The sequence below is a fragment of the Prinia subflava genome, chromosome 1 (genome assembly GCF_021018805.1).
Source record: "Prinia subflava isolate CZ2003 ecotype Zambia chromosome 1, Cam_Psub_1.2, whole genome shotgun sequence".
NCBI classification, from domain to species: Eukaryota; Metazoa; Chordata; class Aves; order Passeriformes; family Cisticolidae; genus Prinia; species Prinia subflava.
The window spans coordinates 99,030,071-99,055,570 of NC_086247.1; the positions used below are offsets into that span (position 1 = coordinate 99,030,071).

At 39.0% G+C, this 25,500-nt stretch overlaps 1 protein-coding gene across 6 annotated transcripts in view; it reads right to left on the reverse strand.

The window, feature by feature from the left end:
• The window catches only part of GOLGA4 (golgin A4), a 77,732-nt gene that overhangs the window by 36,508 nt on the left and 15,724 nt on the right, over positions 1-25,500 (reverse strand). For 4 of the 6 annotated variants that reach the window (XR_010081265.1, XR_010081266.1, XM_063405002.1 and 1 more), the window contains exons 3-10: positions 20,514-20,612; positions 13,996-14,061; positions 12,542-12,856; positions 10,460-10,507; positions 10,015-10,071; positions 5,822-5,920; positions 5,158-5,296; positions 897-1,084 (exon numbers count right to left, since the gene is read on the reverse strand). Coding sequence is in view for 2 of the 6 variants with exons in the window: in XM_063405002.1 (XP_063261072.1) it covers positions 897-1,084; positions 5,158-5,296; positions 5,822-5,920; positions 10,015-10,071; positions 10,460-10,507; positions 12,542-12,856; positions 13,996-14,061; positions 20,514-20,612 (1,011 nt within the window). In the remaining 4 variants the exon portion in view is untranslated. The remainder of the gene's footprint in view (positions 1-896; positions 1,085-5,157; positions 5,297-5,821; positions 5,921-10,014; positions 10,072-10,459; positions 10,508-12,541; positions 12,857-13,995; positions 14,062-20,513; positions 20,613-25,500) is intronic. The other 2 variants (XR_010081268.1, XR_010081267.1) reach the window with 1 other exon arrangement.

The following is a 25,500-nucleotide window of genomic DNA, read 5'->3' on the forward strand; positions in this document are numbered from 1 at the left end:
GTTCAAACAGCTTAGCTTTGGCTCTTACCCTGCACTATGCCTTGGAGGAAGAACACAAAACACAATCGAGGGAAACTGAAGCGGGCAGTTTTAAATTACTTTTACACCTCCCAAAGGTCAGCTGCCTTATGGCTTCTGCAGTAATTCAGATATCTGAAGGCTTTGTTAGAGCCTCCACACATGGAGGTCTGAGTTGCTAAAGAAAAACAAGAAATATGTCTAAGATTTCTGCTCTATTAGCTGCACCTGGGTTTACAAGAGGATCTCAGCAATCCAAAATAAATGATTGTTACTAGCCTTGTTATAGAAAATGTCATTAAAATACTCAAGTCTTTCAAGCACTCAGAGATGAAGACAGAGATGGAAATCTGATTTCTGTAACTAAAGCACAGCTATACTTAGCACATTATGTCCACACTCAGCATTAATGGCCTTAAAAGGAAAATTGAGCAATGTATTAATTTATTAGCTTTGGGATTTCAGTTATTTTCACTATATTGTTATCTCTGTTGCTCTGTCTTCCCTTTTTTTTTTTTCTGGTAATTTACATAATTAATGTCTCATTCACTATGTCTTAAAGGTTTAGCTCTGCTCCATTTTTCCCACTTTACCTTGTCTTCTGTGCTAAGACAGTCTTTTTCTCACCCAAATTTCCACCAACTACTTATTTCTGGTACCATTCTGTTGGTTATTTATACAATAAGGCTTTATACCCTACTTCACCACTCCAGAATAATTGCTCAGTGTATTAATTCTAGGTGGATTTTGCACCTTTATCTCCTAAAAAGTAAAGGAACAGTTTGTTTCATGGTCTGCCCTATCAATAAATTTTGGAAATACTGGAGTTCTTACTGTATTTTCATGGTTACCCATAAAGCTAAAAGCATTTTCCATACCTTTATTTTCTCCAGTTCCTGAAGCCTCTCTTCCAGTTGTTCTTGAAGTGCCTCTTTCTCGTTGGTTAATTGAGCACAGCACTCCTTATGTGACCGAATAGTCTCCTTACAACGTTGCAGCAAGTTCTCTTGGCGCTTCACCCTCTGACTAAGAGTTTCCAGTGTTTTAACAGAATCTTCATTACCCTCTATAAGACAACATACCAACATTACCATATGCACGCCATTTCCAAATTGTAGATCTGCATTCATCATTTACACTGCAGTGGACTCAGAGGTCTCTAAAGAAAGTTGTGTGATGTCTGCAAAACTTCCTAGCTCCTACTGTAAGTGCCAGAAACATTCTACACATACACAGAATAGTCAACAGTCTTTCACACCAAGTTAGCTTACAAAACTCCATTTACTTTATCAGCTTCAAAACGAAGCTATTAATCAACAAGGGTTTTTATGTAATTAAAAAGTCATCATGATTTATAAACCTGCCTGCTGCTACTAACAGAATATGTACAAGTAAAAAAAAATGTGAAGCAAAGCAAACCACACCTTTCAAGTGCCACACACACAGATTCTTGCATTCCCAAGGCTGGGTATGACATTTGTTCTAAAACATCCAGGTTGGCAATATTACATTCAGCAGGATAAAGGTTACGCTTAGTGTCTTTCTGAGTTGTACTCATAGAATCATAGAGTGGTTTGGGTTGGAAGGGATCTTAAAGATCATCTAGTTCGAACTTCTGCCATAGGCCAGGAAACCTCACAATAGAACAAGCTGCTCAGAGCTCCATGCAGCCTGGCCTTTAACACTTCTAAAGGATGGGGCAGCCACTACTTCTCTAGGCAGCCTGTTCCAGTGCCTCCTCACCCTCACAGTAAAGAATTTTTTCTGTCTATAATTTAAACCTACTCCCTTGCAGTTTGGATCACTGTATAACTAGCACATTTTACTTGTGTGCTTCTGCCCTGATGTTCTGGAGGCTGCAAGAGGATTTGGCATTGTACTGGATTTACATGGTCAAGCTTCAGTAGTGGAAGGGGAGCTACAGGAGTGGTTTATGCAATGAGTTGCCAGAAGCTTTCTTCACGTCCGGCAGAGCCAATCCCTGGCAAAACTTCAAAGACAGATGTGCTGCTGGTCAAGGCTGGGCCAATTAGTAATGGGAGTAACACCTCTGTGATAAAAAATTTAAGAAGAAAGGAAAAAAACAATATTGCACAGTTGTAATGGTGGCCAAAGAAAAGCAGAGTGAGAACACGTGAGAGAAACAACTCTGCAGACATGAAGGTCCATGGAGAACGAGGGAGAGGAGGTGCTCCAGGCACTGGAGCTGAGATTATCCTGCTGCCTGTGGTGCATACCATGGTAAAGCAGCTGGGCCCCTGCAGCCCATGGAAGACTAAGGGCATGCAGAGATTCACCTGCAGCCCATGCAGGAGTTGTCATGGGTTAGCACTGGCCAGATGTTAATGTACTCATGAATATATGTTTTTTCCCTAACAACTACTGTGGGATGTGATTAGGAACAGAGCAGAGCAGGCTTAAATCTTGAAAACAAAAAAACCCAAAACTTTATTACATTACATAAGAACAGAGACAGAAAACTCTTAAACACACACAGAGACAAATAAAAACTTCTCAGAACATCTCTTCCCCCAGTTTCCACCCCCCACACATTACTCTCCATAGACCAAACCTTTGGGTTTTAAATTAAACAATCACTACTCAAAAAAACCCAATCTTCAATTCAGCAAGGGAGAGAGGAGTCTCTCTCGCACCACAGACTGTTCTTCAGAAAACACGGGTCCACCCCTTATGTATTTCTATGTCACCCGTGGCACCGCCCGGAGAAGTCTGCCAGGGTGACACTCTCTTTTCCATGTCCAGTGCTCTCACCACTGTCTATGGACTGAAGCTGCATATAGGGCTCTTTTAAGGATGCTTGCATGCTGAGCTCTCTCCATTTTTCCCCTTGGGGCCGAGGGTTCTAAGAGCAAGTCTCTCCTGAGGGCAGAGGGCGCCACCACACTCTCCCCTTCTCTTCTCTGCTCGCTCTACTCTTAAAGTGCCAGTCACTGTAGCAAAAGCAAAGGCAGCTGTATCTACCCAAATGCAGTTTATGTTTAAAGGAGGCTTGAGTTCAGTCTATGGCTAACTTAGTTATTATGCAAGAAAAGTCCAGCTCAGAAGCCACTCTTCTTCAATTCTCTGCCTATCAGGTTCTTTCCAATCGTGCTTTATCATCTCAGTCTCAGGCTGTTTCTCTCTCTCTTCTGAAACTACTAGTCATGAGAATCAATGTCTAAGAAAAGTTTCTTTCTGCCAAGAAAGGGTTAACAGTTTCTAGCTCTGGGCAGGGCTGCAGGCTCAGGCACTCCTAGGCTGGGCAACTCCCACGTGGCTGGGCATCTTCTCCCAAAGCGGGGGGGAGGGGGGGGGGGTGAGCACACACGGAAGGCACTTCCACAGTTTTCCACTCCTCCATCCTAGATGGGGCAGCTCAGTTCTAGTCCTGTCTACTCTCTTCTCCCCCCGAGGCCTCAGCTTACTTCAGTTCCGCCCTGTGGTTCTCCTCAGTCTGGCCACGTGGCTCTCCTCCCCCACTCAGCCCAAAGCTGAGCAGGGGAGAACAGATGTTTCTCTGCTGAAACCAGAACCCAAAAGAGGCCGAACCCCTCTGGAGTCCTGCTTTTAACCCCTTGTGTCCTCAGAGGCGTGTCTAAACCTCTGAGTGGCCAATCTAAGTCCCAACACAAAACTTGATCACTGATTGGCCTGCCCACATCCTCCTAGAAAAATTCACCTCCCCCCCCAACCATGACAGGAACCCATGCCAGAGCAGATGGATGCCTGAGAGGAGGGTGTGACTTTCTTCCCACAGAGAGAGAAGCCCACTGTGGAGTAGCCTGTCCTTGAAGAACTGCACCCCATGGAAGAGTGACCCATGCTGCAGCAGGTTTGGGGAGGACTGCTGCCTGTGGGATGGGCTCACATTGCAGCAGTTCACAGGGAGCTGCCGCTCTTGAGATGGACTCATGCTGGAGAAGTTCTTGGAGAACTGTCTCCTGTGGGAGAGACCCCACAGTGGAGCAGGGGAAGAACTCCTCTCCCTGAGCAGCAGATGAAACCACAGGTGATGAACTGACCGTAAACCCTCATTCCCTGTCTCCCTGCCTCTCAGGGGAAAGAGATAGAGTGGGGAAGGAGAGAGGGATGGGGGAAAGGTGTTAAGCTTTTATTTTACTTCTCATTATCCTGCTCTGATTTTATTAGTAATAAATTCACTTCATATCTCTAATTCAAGCCTGTTTTGGCTGTGACAATATTTAGTAAGGGATCTCTCCTGGGCCTTAACTCATGAAGCCTTCTTTAAATTTTCTCTCCTCTGTCCAGCTGTGGAGGAGAGAGCTGCTTTAGTGGATGCCTGGCAGATGCCTGGCACACTACAGTCCAGAGGCAGACTTATGCACAGAAAACATCTTGAATCATAATTTTTCATTATTGACTAAGCAGTATAAAAACCATGGCACTAGATAAGAACATCTCTCACCTAACACTTCATATCATCTCTACATATAAAAAACCATAGCAGATGCTGAACAAATATAATTTTAAGATATATGTTTAGCTCTGTCTTAACCCTACCTTTTATGAAGGGTACCAGTGAAAGACACTATTTATTATATATCAGCGTTATAATGTCCTTTGCTCAGTAATCAAATATATACAACACTGAGAATCCCATTAATTTAAACAACTTCTGGACATGGGGAACACTTAGGTTATTCAATAGCAGGAATATCAAAATTGATCTTTCTTTTTTTTTTTTTTTTTTTTTTTTTTTTTTTTTTTTTTTAAATAAAACCAGATTAAAAAAACCCTAAACTCAAACAAAAAGACAGACACTGGCAACTAATCTGCTCTCCGAACTCCAGGAATAGGTCCTCACTTACGCGGGACAATCTCTTAATTGTATTAAGTTTGGATAGTAAGAATGCCTACCAACAAAGCAATAATTACAATGTTATTAGCAATACTGACAAAAGAAGGACATATCAGATCTGAATTCTTTTGAAAATTTAGTTTCTTGAAAGGGTTATCCTGTCCTCTAGCTACCAGTTGGTTTATAAAACAGTTGTCTTCTTCTAGAAAATATATTCTTATTGTGACATGGTCAGCCCTAAATACTCTTAGTCCATCCATAAACAACAGCAGGTTTATTTCCCAAAATGTAAAGTCTCTTGAAAAAGCCACAATACCTACCATTGCTTCCTGGTTCCACAATATTTTCTGCATTGACTTCTTTCATTGGACTTTGAACTTCTGGTTCTGATTGGACATTTTGATCAGGCAATTCAGTGCCTATCTGACCATTCTGTAATCTCTGTTTCAGCAATGACACCTAAACAAAATGTTCTTTTTGTTAAAAACATCCAAGGATTCTAAGCAGGTAATCTTTTAATCTTCAAAACTAGAAAGAATTAAATTAATTTTGATATTAGCAAGTAGAAAAAGGAAAAATCTGTCTGAAAATTTTTACCATTTTTAGAAGTCAGAATTATGCTTCCAGTTAACAAAATAAAATGACAATGGGTAGAGAAACAAAGACAAATTAAGTAAAATACATTACTTTTGCTAAAGCAATTTTAGGTCAAACATCTAATGGTGATATCTTGATAACAAAAAAAAAAAAACAAAGCCATTTAAGTGCAAATCAGTCCATCATATTTAACATGAGTGAGATTTTTACAAAGATATCCTGTATCACAAAGGCACACTTAATTTCTGGAAAATTCTAAATTCACAAGAAGCTTTCCAACTTCAGAGTAATTATAATAAAACATGGATATGCATTATAGGAAATATATAGCTAAAAAGAAAAAGTAAGAAGAGCAGTTTTCAACATCTCCTGGGTAAATTATCTTACCTGAGTTTGTAAGACACTAATAAGTTGATCCTTTTCTTCTAAGGAAGCATCAAATTCCTCTTGGAGATGTTTCTTAGCTTGTTGATCCATCTGGAGCTCCTGATAATACACACATATCTCAAATGAATACTGAAATGTGAACTCAAAAGACTTGCAAAAATATTATGAAATAATATCTAAAATATCTCTTTCATAGTTGTGATCCCAAAATACAACCATAAAGTTTATTTTTTTTTACTTTTTGTTTTTTCTTATTTTACAACAGTCCACACATTATACGAACATCCAATTATAATACCAGCACTAAAACAGCAAGAGTCTAGATTTGATGCAAAATTATCAAAGATTCTTCTTCCTAAAAGTAAGTTTGCACAGGGATCATTTCAAGCCTGCTCCTGATAAACTGTCTTCCATGCACACATTTCTCCTGGAAGCTGAAGACTGCACTTTGGCAGATTCTTCATTTAGCCACCAAATTAAGTCAAAATGAAGAGAAGAAATGTAAAATTCATTATGCTCATTAAATATGCCACCATCCTAAAATGACAAATGCCATGTATAAGAGAAGAAAACTGGTCTTTTTAGTCCACAAATGTGTCTCAAATGAGAAAGGCAGAGAATGCCAAATAATTTAAATATGTGGCTTTACTTGATATTTACATGCCTTTGTTTGGCTGAACACTCCTAGAAACTTGTAGATATTGCCTAAATTCATTAGTAGGATCTACTGAGTCTTGTATTTCCTGAAGGAGGTTTCTTCTAATTACTTCTTATGCTTTTAAAGTTTAAATATTTAAATTTATTTAAATAATTATAATTCTAATAGAAAATAAATGTACTTAATTCACAACTAACTCCTTATTGAGAGAACCAGAACCACACATATATCATGTATGCACTGCAGATATTTTTAGAAACTTTAAAATCTTTTTTATTTATATATTTATTTCATCCATATCTAACTTCCTCATGATTTAACCCAGGGAAAGAATGCTTCTACGATTGTTATTCGGCAAAGATGACTTGTATAAAAGCAATAACCATCCATAAACATGAGTTTCATTAGCCAGGCAAAGACAGAGGACAATAGAAAGAGAAAGAAAGGATGAAAAAGTGAAAGAGACAAAATCGAGCACTGGATGCTTCCTGCGTTGCTTTCCTCCAACTATAAATCTTGTTTTTATGCTGTCTTGCTGTCTATCCCTTACCTCCCACAGTGAACGCCATGCCACAGATGAGGCTGATACCAGCTTTGAAAACCACAGCTGTATGAGCTGAGCCTGTCCAGCTGTGCACAGGCAGGACAGTTAGGGAAAGCATCACTGCAAAAACCATTCCTCTCTTCCCAACGATACCACTTCTTAACATTGCATTACCTCATGTTCTTAGCAACTACTGATCACACTTCTGCCCTGTGCTTCTGAGCTTTAGAAGCAGATCCCTTCAAACAAAACAAAGCAGGCCAGTGTGAAAACAAGTGTCAAAGAGAATTATTGAAACCAACACAGAAGTGGTCCTCTTTGAATCTCAGAGTCCCTTCTGATCCTTTTTCTGAGAAGAAGACTGAAGACTGCTTTAAGACTGGTCTTGAGGAATTACTCCTCTAAAGGAGACAACTAAGGTAAGCAAAACCACATTGACTTCTAGGGACTGTGTCACACTGTCAATTCAGTCTCAAAGGAAGATTAGTTTACTCTTACATGGCCCTCTTAGAAAAAACTTGTCTGATTCAACATATTTACAGGGGAAATGGTTTGTATCGCGAAGGATTGTTATAATTTATTTCTGATAACAAATTACTACATCAATGAATGAACTACTTTGGACCATTTATTTTCCACAATGGAAACTTACCATTTTATTTGTAATTTTTCCTTCCGTTTTTACCTAATGCTGCAACACCTGGGCTTCCAAAAGATCAGAAAAACACTTTTTGAAGTGTATCAATTAATGTAAAAGAATTTCAGTGTTAAATTTGAAGGAATCTTTAAATTTACAAGACTAGGTAGGTGTAGGAGAAAGGAATATGTGACCTTGTCCCTGGTAAGTAATAGCTGTGTTAATTACCCAATACAGCCTTGCCCCTGGATGAGTCATAGCTATAGCAAATAAAGAGAAGTGTGATAAAAAGGAGTGGGTTAGCTGGTGAGGATCATGAAGGAGGAACCTTGAAGAAGTAAAAACAGGAGGATCATTAGGAAGAAGGATGTTGGGGCAAGAGAATTACTGCTGTGAGGTCAGTCTGGATCTGTAGTTAGAGCCTGTTGTAGTTAGAACCTGTAATCATAGTCTAGCTAAGTAAAAGCCTGCATTCAGAGTCTGTAAACTAATACATGCAGTCATAGTTTAGGAGGAAATAACCAGCAGTCAGAGGCTGCAAGGGAAACCTGCAATAGGAGCTTGCTTCAGCAAGACTCAGTGAATAGCTGGAGTCAGGATGGCTAAACTGTAAAGAGGAATAAACCAGGACCCTTTCATGCTTTGATAAACAAGAAGTCTGTGTCTCGGCTCATTTCTACCCTCTAACAAGAGGGCTGCTGCAACAGGTAAGAATGAAATCAAATTTTACATGAAATGTTTATATATACAAAGGAATATATAGAAATTGGAAATACATTTTTAACTTATCTATATATATGAATCACAAAGACTATGACAGAAGTGAAAAATAAAATGCACATGTCTAAGTCGTTGTTATATGCCAAAGATTTAACTCTGTTCCACATATGCCTTCCTGCCTTTAACAAGTACCAATAAACTAGAAAACTAATCCTACAGGAGCATGCTGATACAGACTTAACACAGAATAAGCTTTTTCATTTGACCTTGTAGTGATCTAGAAAAGCTACAACTTTAGCAAGCTGATACTGACAGAAACGCAATGGTTTCTTCCCTCCTATGCACTGACAGTTTAGTTTAGGACATGATTACAGTCCAGACACAAGCTACAGCTCAGATGAGCACAGTACTCCCAGCACTGACTGACTCACTGTTCTCAGCTGCTGGGGCAGAAACAGCACAGATGTGAACCGAAATGCCATCTCACTGGCATATACAATTCACATTACCTGAATTACTCTCTGGATTGCTGAAGAGTGCCCAGCAATTTGCCAGTGACATCCCTTGAAATGACTGGCTGCCTGACTAGTCACAGGGATAGCTCCTTGTGGGTGAGCTTGAGCCTTGAGTACACACATGGCCAAATGCTCACAGTCACCAAGTCCTGGTCCCTGTCTGTGGGCAAAACACCCAACTGCCTGGAGTGAGCCTGCCTTCAGGAAAAGGTGGGACTTCAGCCATGGTCTAACAGCTCCTGGAACCTCCAAGCCAGTGCTGCTGCTCAACACGGCACATGCCAGAAGCAGGTGTGCAGTCGTAAGACAAAGCCTGTGACTTTGGGCTGAATGGTACCCAACTCTCTAGCAATGTAAGGGTACAGACAAAGGCCCTTGCACAGCCATCTCCAAACCTGGTGTTGCACTAGCTCCTGAAGCAATAAAATGGCTTCAGCTTCACCAGGTTTTCAACAACATGGTGTTGTTGAACTTGCCCTTTTAATCTGTCCAGCCTGATCTTCTATACATGTTTTTTAAGTCCATTGTGTTTATTATCAATACCAAATACACAAGAGCTTCTCCTTTAAATTTCATTATAACCTAAGGAGGCAAGTCAACACAACCTACTTGATTTTATGATTGAAATCAAACTATACTAGAATCCATAAAACAATTTTTATTAATCCACAAGTATTAAAACTGAGATAAAGATGAATTTTTTTTCATGATCCTAACTTTTTTTTGATAGTCATTGATATCGTTATGGAAGTATGCCTATTACTTGTGTTTGCCTGAATTAGTATTTGTCAGTAATAGAAGAGCAACAAATTGTACAGGCACATCTATGACTAGACCAAACAATACTGCAAGAACCACACACACTTCTACCTATTTCACAATGAGCAAAAGAAGTAGTTCAGTTGGTGATGCACTGCTCTGTCTTAAGAGTGCAGCAATAAGCTGCTGAAGGGGAAGCAAGCCAGAGGAGTAACTCCATATAGACAGAACAACAAAAGCAGTAAAATATCCTGCTCTGCAAAAGAAAATATTTTGTGAACAAAAAAGTCAAAAGCTAGGCAGAAAAAATTCTACGTAGGTGTGATATAAAGTAAACATGCAATCAATAGAGGAAATTACCTCTCTCAGTTCTCCAATTCTGCGAAGTGCTTTATCCTGGCTTTGACTCAGAATGCTCTTAAGAAAAAAGGAAGAATAAAGATCAGGTGTATTAAATGTAATTTTAAAATAGATGAATAAATTTTAAAAATTCACAGATGGAATGATTTGTTTCTCTTTCAAGTCACACTTGATTTGCAAGTATTGTCATAAACTGCCAACGGTGGGTTAGCAATTTATTAACCTATCACCTGAAATCAGCTGATTCAACTAAAAAGCCTGGAGTACAATACTTCACAATTATTTTGACAAATTAATTTTACCTTGGCTTCCTTAGAAATCTCAGCTAAGAAATTATCTTCTGTTACATACAAATAACATACTGAAAATTAAATCTGTATTGTCACTACACATTTTAATATTCAAAAACACATGCAGGTAAGAGAGGATGAAAAGTAATGCTCACCTGTAGCTTCTTTTTTTCCCGCTGGATAACTTGATAAGCGGACACTAGCTAAAATACACAAATCAGATATAAAGGTAATATATCTGCATATAACCATCAAAATAATTTCCTTAGTTATATTACTATCTGCATTTTCAAACTCTTCACTCCACTTGAGAATACTCTTTTGATAGAAATGTACTTAGATTTTCTTAATTTTTCTTTTTGTATCTATAAAATATCTCCAATATATTAAAAAATACAAGCCTACATGACAAAACAATGATGTTACTCAGCATTCATACAGTTTTCCCTTCTCTGAAATAGAGATACATACCACATAACATCCTTCAACACAGGGGGTCAAACCCAAGAGTATCAGAAAGTTACATCCCAGACAGCTACCCCACAAGAGTGACCACTTGTAAGAATACACGACCCAGGGAGATTAAACAAAAATAATTTTACAAAGTGCATGCATTAAAAAACACATTTCCAAATTTAACAAAAAAGGTGTAATATTCTCATCCCATATGCTTTGCATATATCCAGCAAAGACAGATTGAAAGTGAAGAGTATTTCATTTCTCTCTGTAACCTGACAAAAGGAGTAACTGCACAACTTAGTTTACTTAAATATTTGATTAGAACTGCCAAGTAGCATTATGTTGAAGTAGCATAATGGCACTTGGAATTAGAACATTCTGTTTTTAAATTCAAGAAAAATTTAAGAAAAACAAATCTAGAATACCAAAACCAGAAATCAGTAAGTCAAAATATATCTTCAAATTCTTATTTAAAACAAATAAACATTTTCAGAATTCAAAATTACTTTCAATTTCAAAGTCATATTTATTTTGCGCTTATAAGAAAATCAGAACTACTATGGGTGGTTTCCCAAACCATATTTTTGAGATGTTAACTTTGCATCCTATTTTAAGAGGGAAAAAGTACTTTTGTCTTAATTCCTAATTATATATTGAAAAAAGCTTTTTCCAAGCTCCAGCAAAACAATTATTTTCAATTGAACTAAAGAAAGTCACAAAACTAGGAAAAAAACCCAAGCCTTTTTGACAGAGAAAGTTAGGACTTGGTGGCCAGATTACACTAATTGAAAAAAACCCCAAACAACCAAAACAAGCACTACAACAAATCCACAAACTAAAGAATTTCTTTTTGGCAACTACTATTTACATAAATTAAAAAAAAAAACTTATTACACTAGCTGGAAGTGAAGGAATAATTACTGTGAGACAACTGCTTTTTCAGGAATATGCTGAATACTGCAGTCACTGTAAACACATTTCAGATTCCAGGGACTTTGAAAAAGGTCTGCACAGGAATTTTTGTATTTGAGGGCAGGAAACATTAAAAGAACTGTAAAAAACAGTGTAAACATCCAGTTTTAAATACAACACGTGCATACTTCGAAAAACAATTAAAAAACACAAGCAAAGCTCCAAAACTGATTTAAAAACCCAATACCAAAACACCACTAGCTAAAGTTAGACAGCTTTGCTTTCCCCTGTAATTTGAAAAATGAGTAGTGAAACTACTTATATAACTGGCTTTCATTAAAATACAAAAAAAATACGATGTTTGAATTAATTCCTCCCAGGGAATACCTGGAAATTATGAAGAATAGAACTTGTTTCTTGAAAACAAAATGCTTGCCTATTGCACATGGATAGAATATACACTGTGCATTTCAAGAACAAGTTGCAGGAAAAGAAATAAATGTGCTGTGATGGGAGTACAAGTCATGCTCATCTCTGTAGTGAACTCCACCCCCGCCATATGCTTTCAGTTGAAATCTTAATATGCCTGCTCCGTGTGAGTAACCATGAATTAACTTCTACTGCTGACATCGGAAAATTATTTACAAACAAGAGAAGAAAAAGATTTCCATGTTAGATTGCCAGAAAAACATTTGACCTATCTATGTCAAAAATAACTAGACTTAGAATAATTTAACTTCTGTGTTAGTTGTTAACCTGAAAAATCTGCTCCAAATAGGGAAACAAAAAGATTGTCCACTGCTGCAGTATCTCTTAGCCTAATCTGTTTCCCCTTTCTGCCTAGCTAAACCCATCACATTGCCTACCTCTGAGTATTTTCCCCTATAGTTGCCCAAACTGCGCTCCATTCTACGCAGACGCTGCAGCAACTGCTCTTTGCTGAAGCTGTCCATATTTCCTAGAGGCTCTTCTGTTTCACTTTCAATGTCAGAAGGTGAATCAAAGGTGGGACTGAGGGCTTCCAAGTCCTGTCGATTCAGTGAGTCTCTTGAAGAACTTCGTACCAAGGACTCTTTAGAAGAAGAGCGAAATAGGGTCTCTTTAACTGGGCTTCGAAACAAAGACTCCATGGAGGGAACTCGAAGCTGAAGCCTCTGGGCAAAAGACTGACTGTCACTTTGCTGCAAAAATTCAAAGAAAGTAGTTATTTCTGCACTGCTTTTGGGCAGACAGATACACTAAAGTCCAGGAAAGAGACATGACCTGTGCAAAGAAACTACTGTAGTCTAACATATGCATGACACCAAATATCTGCCACTCCCTTAAAAGAATCATCTCTTTGTGCAGAAAAATCAAGCATGCAACTTCCAGATGTGCACAATTTCAGATAGCAACTAAATCTAATAATCTACAGCTCTGATTTTAACATTTAGAAGAATGAATTTGTGTCATCCCTCTAAAAAGTGAAGAATGTGTAACTAACATAAATGGTTGTTTACTACTGTCTCAAACTTGAAAAGTATAACCTACTCACTTCTTGATGTATTACACAGAAGACTGTATTTAACTTAAAGACACAGATACTTTCCTATGATAAAGGGAACAAGTTAATGGTAGACGTCCTTGTACAATAGTTAGTTCTAGCAAGCAATCTTGAACAGTCCTTTTCTTATTTTTATTTTAAATGGCTTTATGATTTTTACATAAAACAAAATTATTGATTTATGCAGCTATAGTACTTACTTCACTCTATACCAAAAGATTCTGTGCTGTGGTAACCTATACTGCTGGTGCTACAGACGTGATGTGAAAGCACTGCTGCACGATGCTGCCCCTACAACCAAATGCTGGGGGACATGTGCCAGAAGCCACTGCTACTCCCACTTCAGCAAGCTAAATGTTTCCCTGAGACATATTAAAAAAAGACTTACATCTTTATCACTAGTGACAATATTTTTAGCCTACCCATTCTTTTCCTTCAGCTAGAAGGTAGCTTTTCAGACATGCAATAGACCCTCTATTTTTGAAAGTGAGTTTAATGCTCTGTATCCTATGACGGCTGTGCAACAAGACACATCTCCATGCTGGCAGACTGCTAAGCAGTCCTTAGGGAGAAAAAAACAAAGCTCCACACATCAGTGACAATACTTAACACCAGCTGATGGGATTACACACAAACAAAATATCTGAGCATCCTGACAGGTAAGTACCTATCATCCCTACTTCAGCATGAAGATATATATTGGGCACTTATGCGAATGTAACACAAACACAACATGGTAGTGAAGGACGAAACAAAGCCCCCATGCCCTCCACATACCTGTGGAAAGACAAGTTCACTTCCATTGTTTTCTGTGGATCCAGGAAGTGGTTGTTTATTCAAGTTCTACAGGAGGTAAAAACAACCGTGAGAAGAAACAGAATACAAGGACTGTAATTCAATGATTCCTAGAAACAGCTTTTTCCTTTGCCTGTGTTTTTAGTACCTTCATGCAATCAAGTTCATTTGTTAAATTCAAAACAGATTGCTGCAATATGCAGAACTACAAAGCAGCTATGTGCGCATAGATTAGCATGAGACAGCTGCAAATACAGAAATCTCCAGTTAAGCAGTTCATAATGATTACTTGTATAATATTTATGGACAAATCACAGACACACCAAAAAGACAAAATTATAGCAGGAAAATCCAACTGATGACTAGTATTTACAGCCAATATGAGTAAGAGTTGGCTGTAACACCATCTTTCTCTGTTTTGGTGCACTGAGAGGGCAGAAACTACCTGGAAAAGAAGTGCTGGTAACAAACTATTTAAAACTCCAACAAGCATAGGAAGAAAATCAGACTTTCAGAAAATACATCTTACAGAAAACTTCTGCATTCCTAAAGAAAGGAAAACAAAACACACACACACACATCAAAAAAAACCTCACCCAAAAAACCAAAACCAATACAACAAAAAACAGTAGTCTTGAGTTAGTTGGTTTGGTTTAGGTTTGGTGGGGTTTTTTTAAATGGTTTGGGGTTTTTTTACAGAGTTTAGAATTTCTGTTTCTAGCCTGTCTATCCTGCTTTTCCTGCATCCTGTGTTTGGGTGTTTGCTAACCCAGTCCTAATTTTCAAGAAGGATGACCCTGGAAACTACAGGTCTCTTAGTCTCACTTCATTGACTGATAAAATTATGGAGATGATTTTTCCAGGAGTTATTGAAAAACACTGCAAGACAGAGCAATCCTTTGTCACAACCTGTGGCGGTGCATTATTTTAGGTTTATTATGATTTTATATTTGTTGTAATAGCTCAGTTTTGTGTACCCCATTTCCCAGTTTTATGTGCCCTAAACCCAGTTCTATGTACCCTTACCCCCTTCATTAATATTCCTTTGTCTCCCTCAGCTTATGTTAATTTATGCAGGCACCTGTTCTGTTATGAAACTTTCGGTTATCTGCCTGTCACCTTTCCCGCCTTGTGTAAACCCATCCCACATATTCTGGATTGGTCTCTGCTATCTTTACCCGCTAATGTATAGACCCTAATTGGTTGCTGTAGCTTTACCTCTCCCTTATCCCTCCCCTAAGCTTGCTGTATAAAACCCACTCCCCGAGCCCTGCTCGGGGTCTTGGGGTCTTGCTTTTCAGTTGCCAACATCCTTAATAAAACTCCTTAGTTTCACCCCAAGACCCGTCTCGTCTCCACTCCGTCTCTGCGCCCGAGGCAGACGCTGCCGAGAACCTCGGAGTCCCTAGGCAGGGGAGGTGAGAGCTCCCCAGGGGGAAGGTGTCGCGCCCCTGTGCCGCTGTGTGCCCTGGGACAGAGAAAAAGCACACACTGCAACAACAACCAGTAATGGGTTCACAAGGGGACACTCCTGCTTGCCAAATCTGATTTCCTTTTATTACAAGGTTACCCACTGAGCTGACCAAAGGAAGTCACTTGTAATCTTTTTGGATCTCAATAAAGCTTTTGATACTATCATGGGATCCTTCTGGACAAAATGTTCAGCATACAGCTGGATAAACACATCATGCAGTGTGTGAGCAGCTGGCTCATGGGTCAGGCTTAAATGGTTACAGTGAATGGGGTAACATCAGACTGATGAGCCATCACTAGTGGGGTTCCACAGGGCTCCATCCTCGGCCCTGTGCTCTTCAAAGTCTTCATAAATTACTTGAATGCAGGACTTGAATAAACACTAAGTTTGACAATGATACTAAGGAGGAGCTGTTGACTCCTTTGAAGGCAGAGAGGCACTGGAAGAGGAGGCCTCAGCAAATTGGAGGGCTGAGTAATCAGCAACCATACAAAGTTAATGAAGACAAGGGCCAAATTCTGCACCTGGGACGGGGCAACTTTGGATGTACAGGCAGACTGGGGAACAAGACACTGGAGGGCAACACCACAGAAGGGGACCTGGGGGTCCTGGTTGGTGGCAAGTTGAATGTGAGTCAGCAGTGCCCACACAGCCAGGAGAGCCAACTGCATCCTGGGTACATCAGGCACAGCATCACCAGCTGGGCAAGAGAGGGGATTGTCCCCTCTGTTCTGCACTGGGGCCAACTCACCTTGAGTATTGTGTGCAATTTTGGGTGCTACAATATAACAAAGATACGAAGCTACTAGAGAGCATTCAAAGAACGGCTACAAAGATGATGAAGGGCCTTGAGGAGAAGCTGTACCAGGAGCAGCTGAGGTTACTTGGCTTGCTTATCCTGGAGACGACAGAGGGGAGACCTCATAGCAGTTTACAACTTCCTCATGAGGGGATGTGAAGGGGCAGGAGCTCTGGTGAGCAGTGACAGGACCTGAGGGAACAGCATGAAGCTCTGTCAGGGAAGATTATGTTGGATATTAGAAAAAGGTTCTTTACCCAGAGGGTGGTTGGGCACTGGAACAGGCTCTCCAGGTAAGCGGTCACAGCACTAAGCCTGTATGAGTTCAAGAAGTGATTGGACAACACTTTCATGAATATGGTGTGATTCTTTGGGCTGTGCTGTGCAGGGACAGGAGCTGGACTTGGGTCAAACTTGTGGGTCCCTTCCAACTCAGGATATTCTATGATTCTAACTTACACAAATCCAAGAGGGTTTTTGCTGTATAAATCCAGTCCAACTGAATTAGCAGAATATGCTAGAAACCATCCTGGACATGGAGTTTTTCAAGAGAAGTGAAACACTGAGGCATATCAAACAAAATATGGGTAAATTCATCTAAGAGCAGTGTAGCTCTTTCAATCAAGCTGTACCCTGACAGTTATATGCCAGATGCAAAATCCAAGGTGTACATAGAACTGAAATCTCAGTCATAATTACCCTTATATATATATATCTCCTACATGATTACACACACAGCTTCTGCTCTGCATTTGCTGATAAGCATACCTAAACAATTATGCGGCAGAGGAATGATTCACTGTAAAAGGGCTTCAAAAAGGTATGACATGGAGCAAATTTGAGGTAGGACAGAAACCACAAAACAAAGAGAAATCCAGATAATTAAGGAAACCAGAGAACTGAGCAGTTACCCATATGCAGACAAAACGAAACAAAGAATAAGTCTGAATTTGGAAACTGTGCTTCACCTGGCTTGAACAAAATCTGCATTCTGCTTCAGAACACTATGCTGTGGCAGTGGATTTGTTCCTAGTGGATTAACAGTTTTTACGGGTTTTAAATTAAAACACTTCTACACTGTACTCTTGGCTCCATTACTCATTCATGTTTTTTCTCCTAACAGGAAAAGTTAATAATGAGATAATCCAAATTAAAAAAATAGCTTGTGCTTTATAATTTACAAAGCATCTGCTGTGCTACTATAGGACTGACAACAGAGGAAGACAAACGCTTTACCAAGGACTTCACAAAAAGATTGACTGGGCATTGGATTGGGCTGCCCAGGGAGGTGGTGGTTTTGCCATCTCTGGAGGTACTCAAGACTGGATGTGGTACTTAGTGCCAGGGTCTAGATGACAAGGTGGTGTTTGGTCACAGGTTGGACCTAACAATGATGACCTCAGAGGCCTTTTCCAACCTACTTAGTTCTGTCACTCTGTGACTTAGAAACTAAATACACACCCTTCTTTCAAAAATCATGTATTCTGATACACATAAAAAAGAGTTAAAGGAAACTATGGAGGGTTTGTGCATGTAATTCATAAGTATAATTTAATATAACATCTATTTTTAAACACAAGATTAAATAGGTTTATTAAATTTAATAAGGTTCTTATGAATATAAAACCCATGGATGCTGTTCTTTTCTGTGAAGATGCTTAAAAAGCTGACATTTAAGGACCTATAAAGACTCTTAAAAAGGTAATTCCAAAACTAAATTAGTGCTGCCACTTCTAAAAGGTTTTTACTCATTATGCAGGCATCTTTGTATTCAATTTATAGGAACAAAAGAAGAACCTATATTTGGGGTTATATCTTCTATTGGCATAAATAATAAAAGGGATACACTAACAATCTTTCATATAAAAAATGGACCACCATAGGTATCTGGCTGCTGCAAATCTACATCACTGTGCTCTAGGGCAGAGGATTGTATTTGGGTATAAACACACTGGTAAGCATGAAGGGAAGTTGCTATATATAAGTATAGATCCAAGAAGCTTTGAAAAGCTTAAAAGCCCGAGCCTTTCATAAGCCTGCAGAGAGCTTTCAGGAAAATTAGACTCACACAGCACAAGCAGCCATTCTGAAAGTCTTAAAACCAGGAGCTACATCAGGGTTTCTGGAGACCAATGGAAGTTATTCCTCGACAAACTCGCAGAACATAACATCCATATCTCTTTCCAAAGACATCTATACTTCCAATCTCTAATAAAAAGGTTGCTTTTTACTACGAAGATGTATAAATCAGAGCTCAGTTTCAACTGGAGTACATTAGGGTGTTCCAGTAACATTTGTGCCACCTTACTTCCCTATTTCTGAAATGCAAATACTTACTTCTCAAAGGTATGAATAGATTAGCAAGCCTGAGAAGTGAAAGCTTAAATGTCTGTATTTAAAAATGTTTTACTGCTTTTAATCATAATATTTGCTCAAGTATTCCAAAACTGAGTAATTATGGAGGGAGGAAGGAAGGAGAGCTTAATACATGTTTTCTTCCCTTATTTTCCTCTAATTTTTTCTTAAAAAAAAAACAAAACCACTGCATCCAAGGATATTTCGAACTGTTTCTTCATGCATCAAAACCTTTGCAGTTTACTTAGTAAAGAGTTTATACTAATGTTATCCATGCAAAAAAAATCCACAGTTACAGTCACTTCTCTATGCCATTCACTCTCAGATGACATATACAGTTAAAATACTGTTATGTTTTAGCAGAATTAATATGCATTTCTGTGTATTGGTGAAGCTTCCCTCTTCTGTATTTTTAGTGTACCTAGGTTTTGTAAACATATATAATGTGGGTGTTTCTTTAACATATTTTTTTAATGTCATCCTATTCTCTAGAAATTTTCCTATCATTTTCTCCCCCTCCCAATTCTTATTGTGAATATTGCTCTAGAATTTTCAAAAAGTTCAGAGAACAAAATGAGTTTTACAGGTAACATACTATTAATACACACTGGTAACACATTAACAATAACTGTTACATTACAATTATTTGCATGTATGCAGTCTTAAATATAAATATGCCAACCAGTAAATATGCCACTAAAGTACATACTAAAAGATCATATAAAGACAACATTGGAGCACTCACACAAACAGGTTATTTGAAATTATTTTTTTCAAGATAATTCTGTTGTGTAGTGAAAATTAAAAAAGCTTACTTAAATTTGCAGTGAATCTTTAAGTCATGATTCCTGGACCTGGAATATGGTCAGAATAGATTCCAGGAACCATCATTTTAATCACTGTTTCTGTCCAATCTTGTTTAGCCTGAGAGAGACAAGTGCAACACAATATGGTATGTTGTGCTATGTCCTGCTTATTAAATTTTGATCCTTTTATAAGTTTCAGTGACTGGTCATTTTTCCTGCACCATGAGCAGGAAAAGAGCACTTACAAAGTAATCATGAACTACCACTGTGAACTGGAGTTCTAAAAATTACTGTGCTTTAAATCACTTACAGATTCAGGAATGCCATGCCACTGAAACATGTGAAAATGCCATTCCTGTCCTTTGCCAACAAGAATACAGCTCTGTATGTGCCTATATCAGAAAGCAGAAGTCTGACTTCCTCCCTATGCCTGCTTCTTTTTCTTCATTTCTTGTCTCTTCTCACTGAGCTTCTCCACTTATATATGGTGAAGACAACACTTCCAGGCAAAGAAACATATATTTAAAGTAAAAGCTAATTATTGAAAGAAAGACTATTCATCCTCACAATAGTAACTGCCAGATTATCAACTAGATTAATTTATGTGTCTATGTGAAATAACTATTTCCTGCTACCATTAGTAGTAAATGACACACTACATTTCATTGTATGTGGCAAATTGCATGTAAGTTTTACACCAATAACCAATCTCATTGTCAATTCTATCCATTTATCTTGAAATACATACAGACATAAATAAATATGAAAAAGAAATTTCTATGCAACACACATACAGACTTGTGCAACAGTTATTTAAATTTGTGTAGTTACGTGTATAAGAAAAAATATGTTAATTCTTTATTGTTACAATAAATTCACATCATACAGCATAGCAGACAGGAGCTATCAGGTGGTACCTCTGTGAAATTTAGTGCAGGGTTAGCAACAAGGTAGTTAAGACAGAGGTCTTTGTGAGAACAAGCCACAAGCAACTAAATTTGCCTTCTAGTACATTACTCTCCTCCACCTCCTAAAGGCATCACTAAGAGGAGTGGGGAGGACTCACCACACCATCAGTCTGTGGCTTAGGTTGTTTGGTGGGATCCAAAGCAAAGATAGTATACTCAGAGAGAAAAGCAGGTTCTGCTATCATCCCGGCTATCAGCTGTTATACAATGCAAAAAGGAGGAAAATGAAAATAAATCAAGCAATAAAGAACATTGCAAAATTTTACTCCATGCTCCATTTTTCCATGCTACCAAAATGTAACAAAACAATACAGCAGTTTATGAGAAAACAGATATTGAGAAAGGGAGGACATAACCAGAAAATATGCACTACATAATTTCAGAACAGCCGAAATACAATTTGGATAATTTAGAACTAAAGCATGCTATTTAAAAGATCCTAGTTTAGCCCAAGATAAAAACTGTTTCAGGCATTGCTACTATAATTTTTTTAAACTTCTGTGGATGAGTTGTCTTCATATACCACTGAAGTCTATTTGCTCTCAGTTATTCATGAACAACTTATTATTCTAAAAATTCTATCAGTATTTCAGTTATATATAATATAAAATGTTTGCTTTTGACTATTTGGCATCTAATGCTTTTATACACTGCTTTTACTCTGTCTACATTTTAAACCATTCCTTACAATTTTTTTAAACTCATAGCAGACTATTTTGTAAAATTGAATTTAACCATTTTATCAAGTCAGGATGTAAGAAGAGATATAAATTCCTAGAGATGAAAAATGAAGCGAAAAGACTGGAATTTGAATTTAAATTGGATATATACATGTAATGTAATGCAATCTAATGCATTTAGGATGCTGTAACTGAGAGAGAAAAATATTCCTCTCATGATTATACTCACTCACATACAAAGCTCAAGTTTCAACTTCCTTATAGCTTGATATTTCAGAATTGTACTGATTGCTGACTGAACCAAAACACTAAATAAACAAAATTGTTCTGAAATAATGAGACAAACCCCTCTATCAAGTTACTAAGTACTTTTAGGAACCAAATACTAATATAAATTAGGAGTTTAATTCACTTTTTTTTTGTGATGATTACATTGATTCCAGTGCTGTAGCAGATTAATTACAAAAAAATCAAATAGAGAGAGAAAAATATTTTCACAGGTAAGCTCTGAATGGCTACATGACTCTGAATTTATGTTCACCAAACCCTTTCAGAAAATTTAAGAAGTGGTAAATGTTCAGTGAGAGCTATATAGAATAAATAGCCTCAGATTTGCTAATAACTAGGTACGTCTAACAAACTCAGTTGAAACTTCTCACTTTTAAGTTACTACAAAGATGAGCAGCTAATAAAAAAGATGGTCATACTCCTCATGCTCTCAGTCTTTACTTCCCCAGCGCCTCAAAACACTTGCCCTGTGCATCCACTGTGGTAGCAACCACATATTGAGTTTGTTGTCCTCCTCTCTCAGCCTATTAGAAGTATAATTCTTAAGAGTAAGCTGTGCAAAAACTCCTGATATGTATGTGTGTATGTGTATGTGTATATACAGATGTGTAAAACCCACCTACTTTTTTCCTCCTCTGAGCTTTCAGACAGACAAAAATAAGGAAACTGACAAAACTAACAAGTGATAATGGTTCCAGAAAATCTTCATTAAGTGTTGATGGTTGTAGAAATTCTTGCTCCTCTTGAAAGCACATATGCCAATAAAAGGCATATACTATGTATACACAAGTGTACAAGCATACAGCAGCAATACTACAAGCAAGCCTGACGGTCTCATGAATTAGAAGCCTGAAAATTCACAAATAAAATTATGACTTTTTTTAAGATAAAAAACATACTTGCATGTTTGGAGAAGACCAGTTAAGAAGATGAAACACAGTTTTCAAAGCACTGACAAATGGATTAGGCAAATATTAACCAAAATATTATGAACATTTTTAATATGTAACATATATTATTTTCAGCTTAGTTAAATCACTTTTAATGACATGACCACCAAGAACCTCAGGAACCACAGACAATTTAAATTACCTCTTCACAATAACAGCCTGCTAGTGCTCCAAATATTAAGTTGCTACATTTCACCATAGCATTACTTTGCTTAATCCTAATTGCATTATTTAGCATGCTAAAAGTTTGCAAAAAAAATAATTCCTATTTGATCTCTAACAAGTTTGTCCCCCGCAAAAAAGATGGTCGGTCAGTTTGTTCAGAAACTATGAATTGTTAGATCTTCAGTCATCCCTGGAAGTTCATGGCCATGTTAGTGCAGCCAAGTTCAGGAGGCTCAGACATAAATTCACATATTTACTAATTCATTCTTGCACAAAATGTTAATTATAAAACTGAAAACATACAGGTAAGATGACAGAACTTTAAGCAACGGCACAAGTTCATTTTAAAAATTCACTCAAACTACCTGGTAGATTGATAGGGATATGCAACCATGTTTTAACTTGGTAAGAAGAGCCAAACTATCCACTGCCTAAAATATCCCAATCCATATTACAGTTATGATTTTGAGAAAAAGGAAACCAATGCCGTACTGCCTGAGTTTGCAAACACACAACTCCAGAGTCTCCATCATAACTAGAAGTTTACACCAACAGTAGAATGCAATTAAAAATTCTATTTAGTTGCACTGATGTTGATCATCATGCAAGAACATTTCTAAATCATCTCAGCTTTGCCCTTCTTGCTTGAGTAAAGGCAGGCACAGGAGGGAAGGAGCCCTCTTTTCCTCAGTTTTCAACAATAAGACAGCTTGTCCTTAGGACAGTTGGCCTCCTGAACCAGTAAACAGAGAGAGAATAGTTACCCTGAAATCCAGAAGGAAGCAGTTAGTGATGAGCCATTTAAAATGCTCACAAGCCTGTGGGATCAGATGAGATCCATCCTAGGGTGATGAGCAAGCTGGAAGAAGAGCTCCCTAAGCCACTCTCCCTCACTTATCAACAGTCTTGGCTAACTGGGGAGGTCCCAGATGACTGGAAACTGGCCCATGTAAAGCTCATCCATCAGACAGACCAAAAGGAGGATCCAGGAAATACAGGCCTGTCAGTATGACCTTGGTACCCAGCAAGGTTATGAACAGTTCATCTTGAGTACAATCACACAACACCTACAGGGTGGCTGAGGGATCAGACCCAGCCAGCATGGATTTAGGATGGGCAGGCCCTACCTAACCAACCTGATCTCCTTTCATGACCAGGTGACACCTGGTGCATGCAGGGAAGGCTATGGATGTTGTCTACTTGGACTTAGCAAAGCCTTCAACACTGTCTTCCACAGAATCCTGGAAAAGCTGGCAGTCCATGGTTTGGAGAGGTGCACTCTTTGCTAGGTTAAGAACTGGCTGGATGGCCAGGCCCAGAGACTGGTGGTGAATGGTGCTGCATCCAGCTCGTGGCTAGTCACTAGTGGTGTCCCCCCAGGGATCAGTGTATGGGTCCAGTCCTGCTTAGTATTGCTACTGATGACCTGGATGAGGGCATCGAGTCTACCATTAGCAAATCTGCAGATGACACCAAGTTGGGTGCAAATGTCAATCTGCTGGAGAGTAGGAGAACTCTGCAGAGGGACCTGGACAGGCTGGATCGATGGGCTGAATCCAACAATATAAAGTTTAACAAGACAAGTGCCAGGTCCTGCACTTTGGTCACAACCACCCCCTGCAGCACTACAGGCTGGGGACAGTGTGGCTGGATGGTGGCCAGGCAGAAAGGGACCTGAGGGTACTGACTGGCAGCAGCCTGAACATGAGCCAGCATTGTGCCCACATGGCCAAGAAGGCCAATGGCATCCTGGCCTGGATCAGGAATAGTGAGGCCAGCAGGAGCAGGGAAGTGATTCTTTCTCTGTTCTCAGCAATGGTGACGCCATACCTTGAGCGCTGTGTCCAGTTCTGGGCCCCTTAATTTAGGAAGGATGTTGAGATGCTGGAGCATGTCCAGAGAAAGGCAACAAGGCTGAGTGAAGGGTCTGGAACACAAGTCCTGTGAGGAGCAGCTGAGGGAGCAGCTCATGTTGTTTAGCCTGGAGAAAAGGAGAGTCAGGGGAGATCTTTTCACTCTCTACAACTGCCTGAAAGGAAGTTGTAGCCAGGTGGGGGTAGGTCTTTTCTCCCACAAAACAAGTGACAGTCACAAGCTGCACCAGACAAGGTTTGTTGGAGTCCATGTTTTCATGGATCCTCTGCAGAGAGTGAAATGTGAAGGAATTGAATTAAAACCTTTAGAAAAATTAGAATATATAAAGCCATATATGCATAAAGTAGAAATGTAAGCCTCAGTTTTAAGCTTCACATGCCCGAAGTGCCTAGTTGTTAGTGTAGAAGTACAAAGCTTCAGGCCTAGTGATAGAGTTTAGACACAACAAAAATAGAGTACTGTTTATAATTTTTGGTATGAATTTTGCGCAAATAAGATAGTTTTTTACGCATGTTAAGATAGAGTTTTTCACATAACAAGATAGAACTTTTACGCTAGTAAAATAGAGTTTTTGCACTGATAGATATGCTATATGCGTAGGTTTTTGATGCTGCTTTTCGTAGTTTTTCGTAGTTTTACAAACTTAGAAAATTGCACCTAGATTGGGTAGTGTGTAGATAAAGATATGAATATGCATTTGTAACTTATGGATAAAAAGCCTTTGGGCTGAAAGTGAAGGTATCGATTGATCAATCTGATCTATCGATCCAACCTCCACCTCCTGCAGCCTGAGGGAGGAGCCCTGCCAGGGAGCCGAATGGGATTCTAAAGGTACCATCTATTGTAGTCCTTGTTGCCTGGGATCTGGGCCCTGGGGTCCTGTCCCGTCTCTTCCCTTTCCCCCTGGGGCATTTGCCTCGGAACTCTGTTCGGGGCTGTCGGGGACTCTGCAAGGGTTCGGGACCCCGGGACCCCTTCTTGCCTCTGTGATCCCCGCGGCCGGGAACTCTGCCAGGTTCGGGACCCCCCCATTGCCACCGTGGCCCCACGGCCGGGAACTCTGTCCGGTTCAGGATCCCTCACTGCCATCGTGACCTTGCGGCCAGGGATTCTGTGTGGGTTCTGAA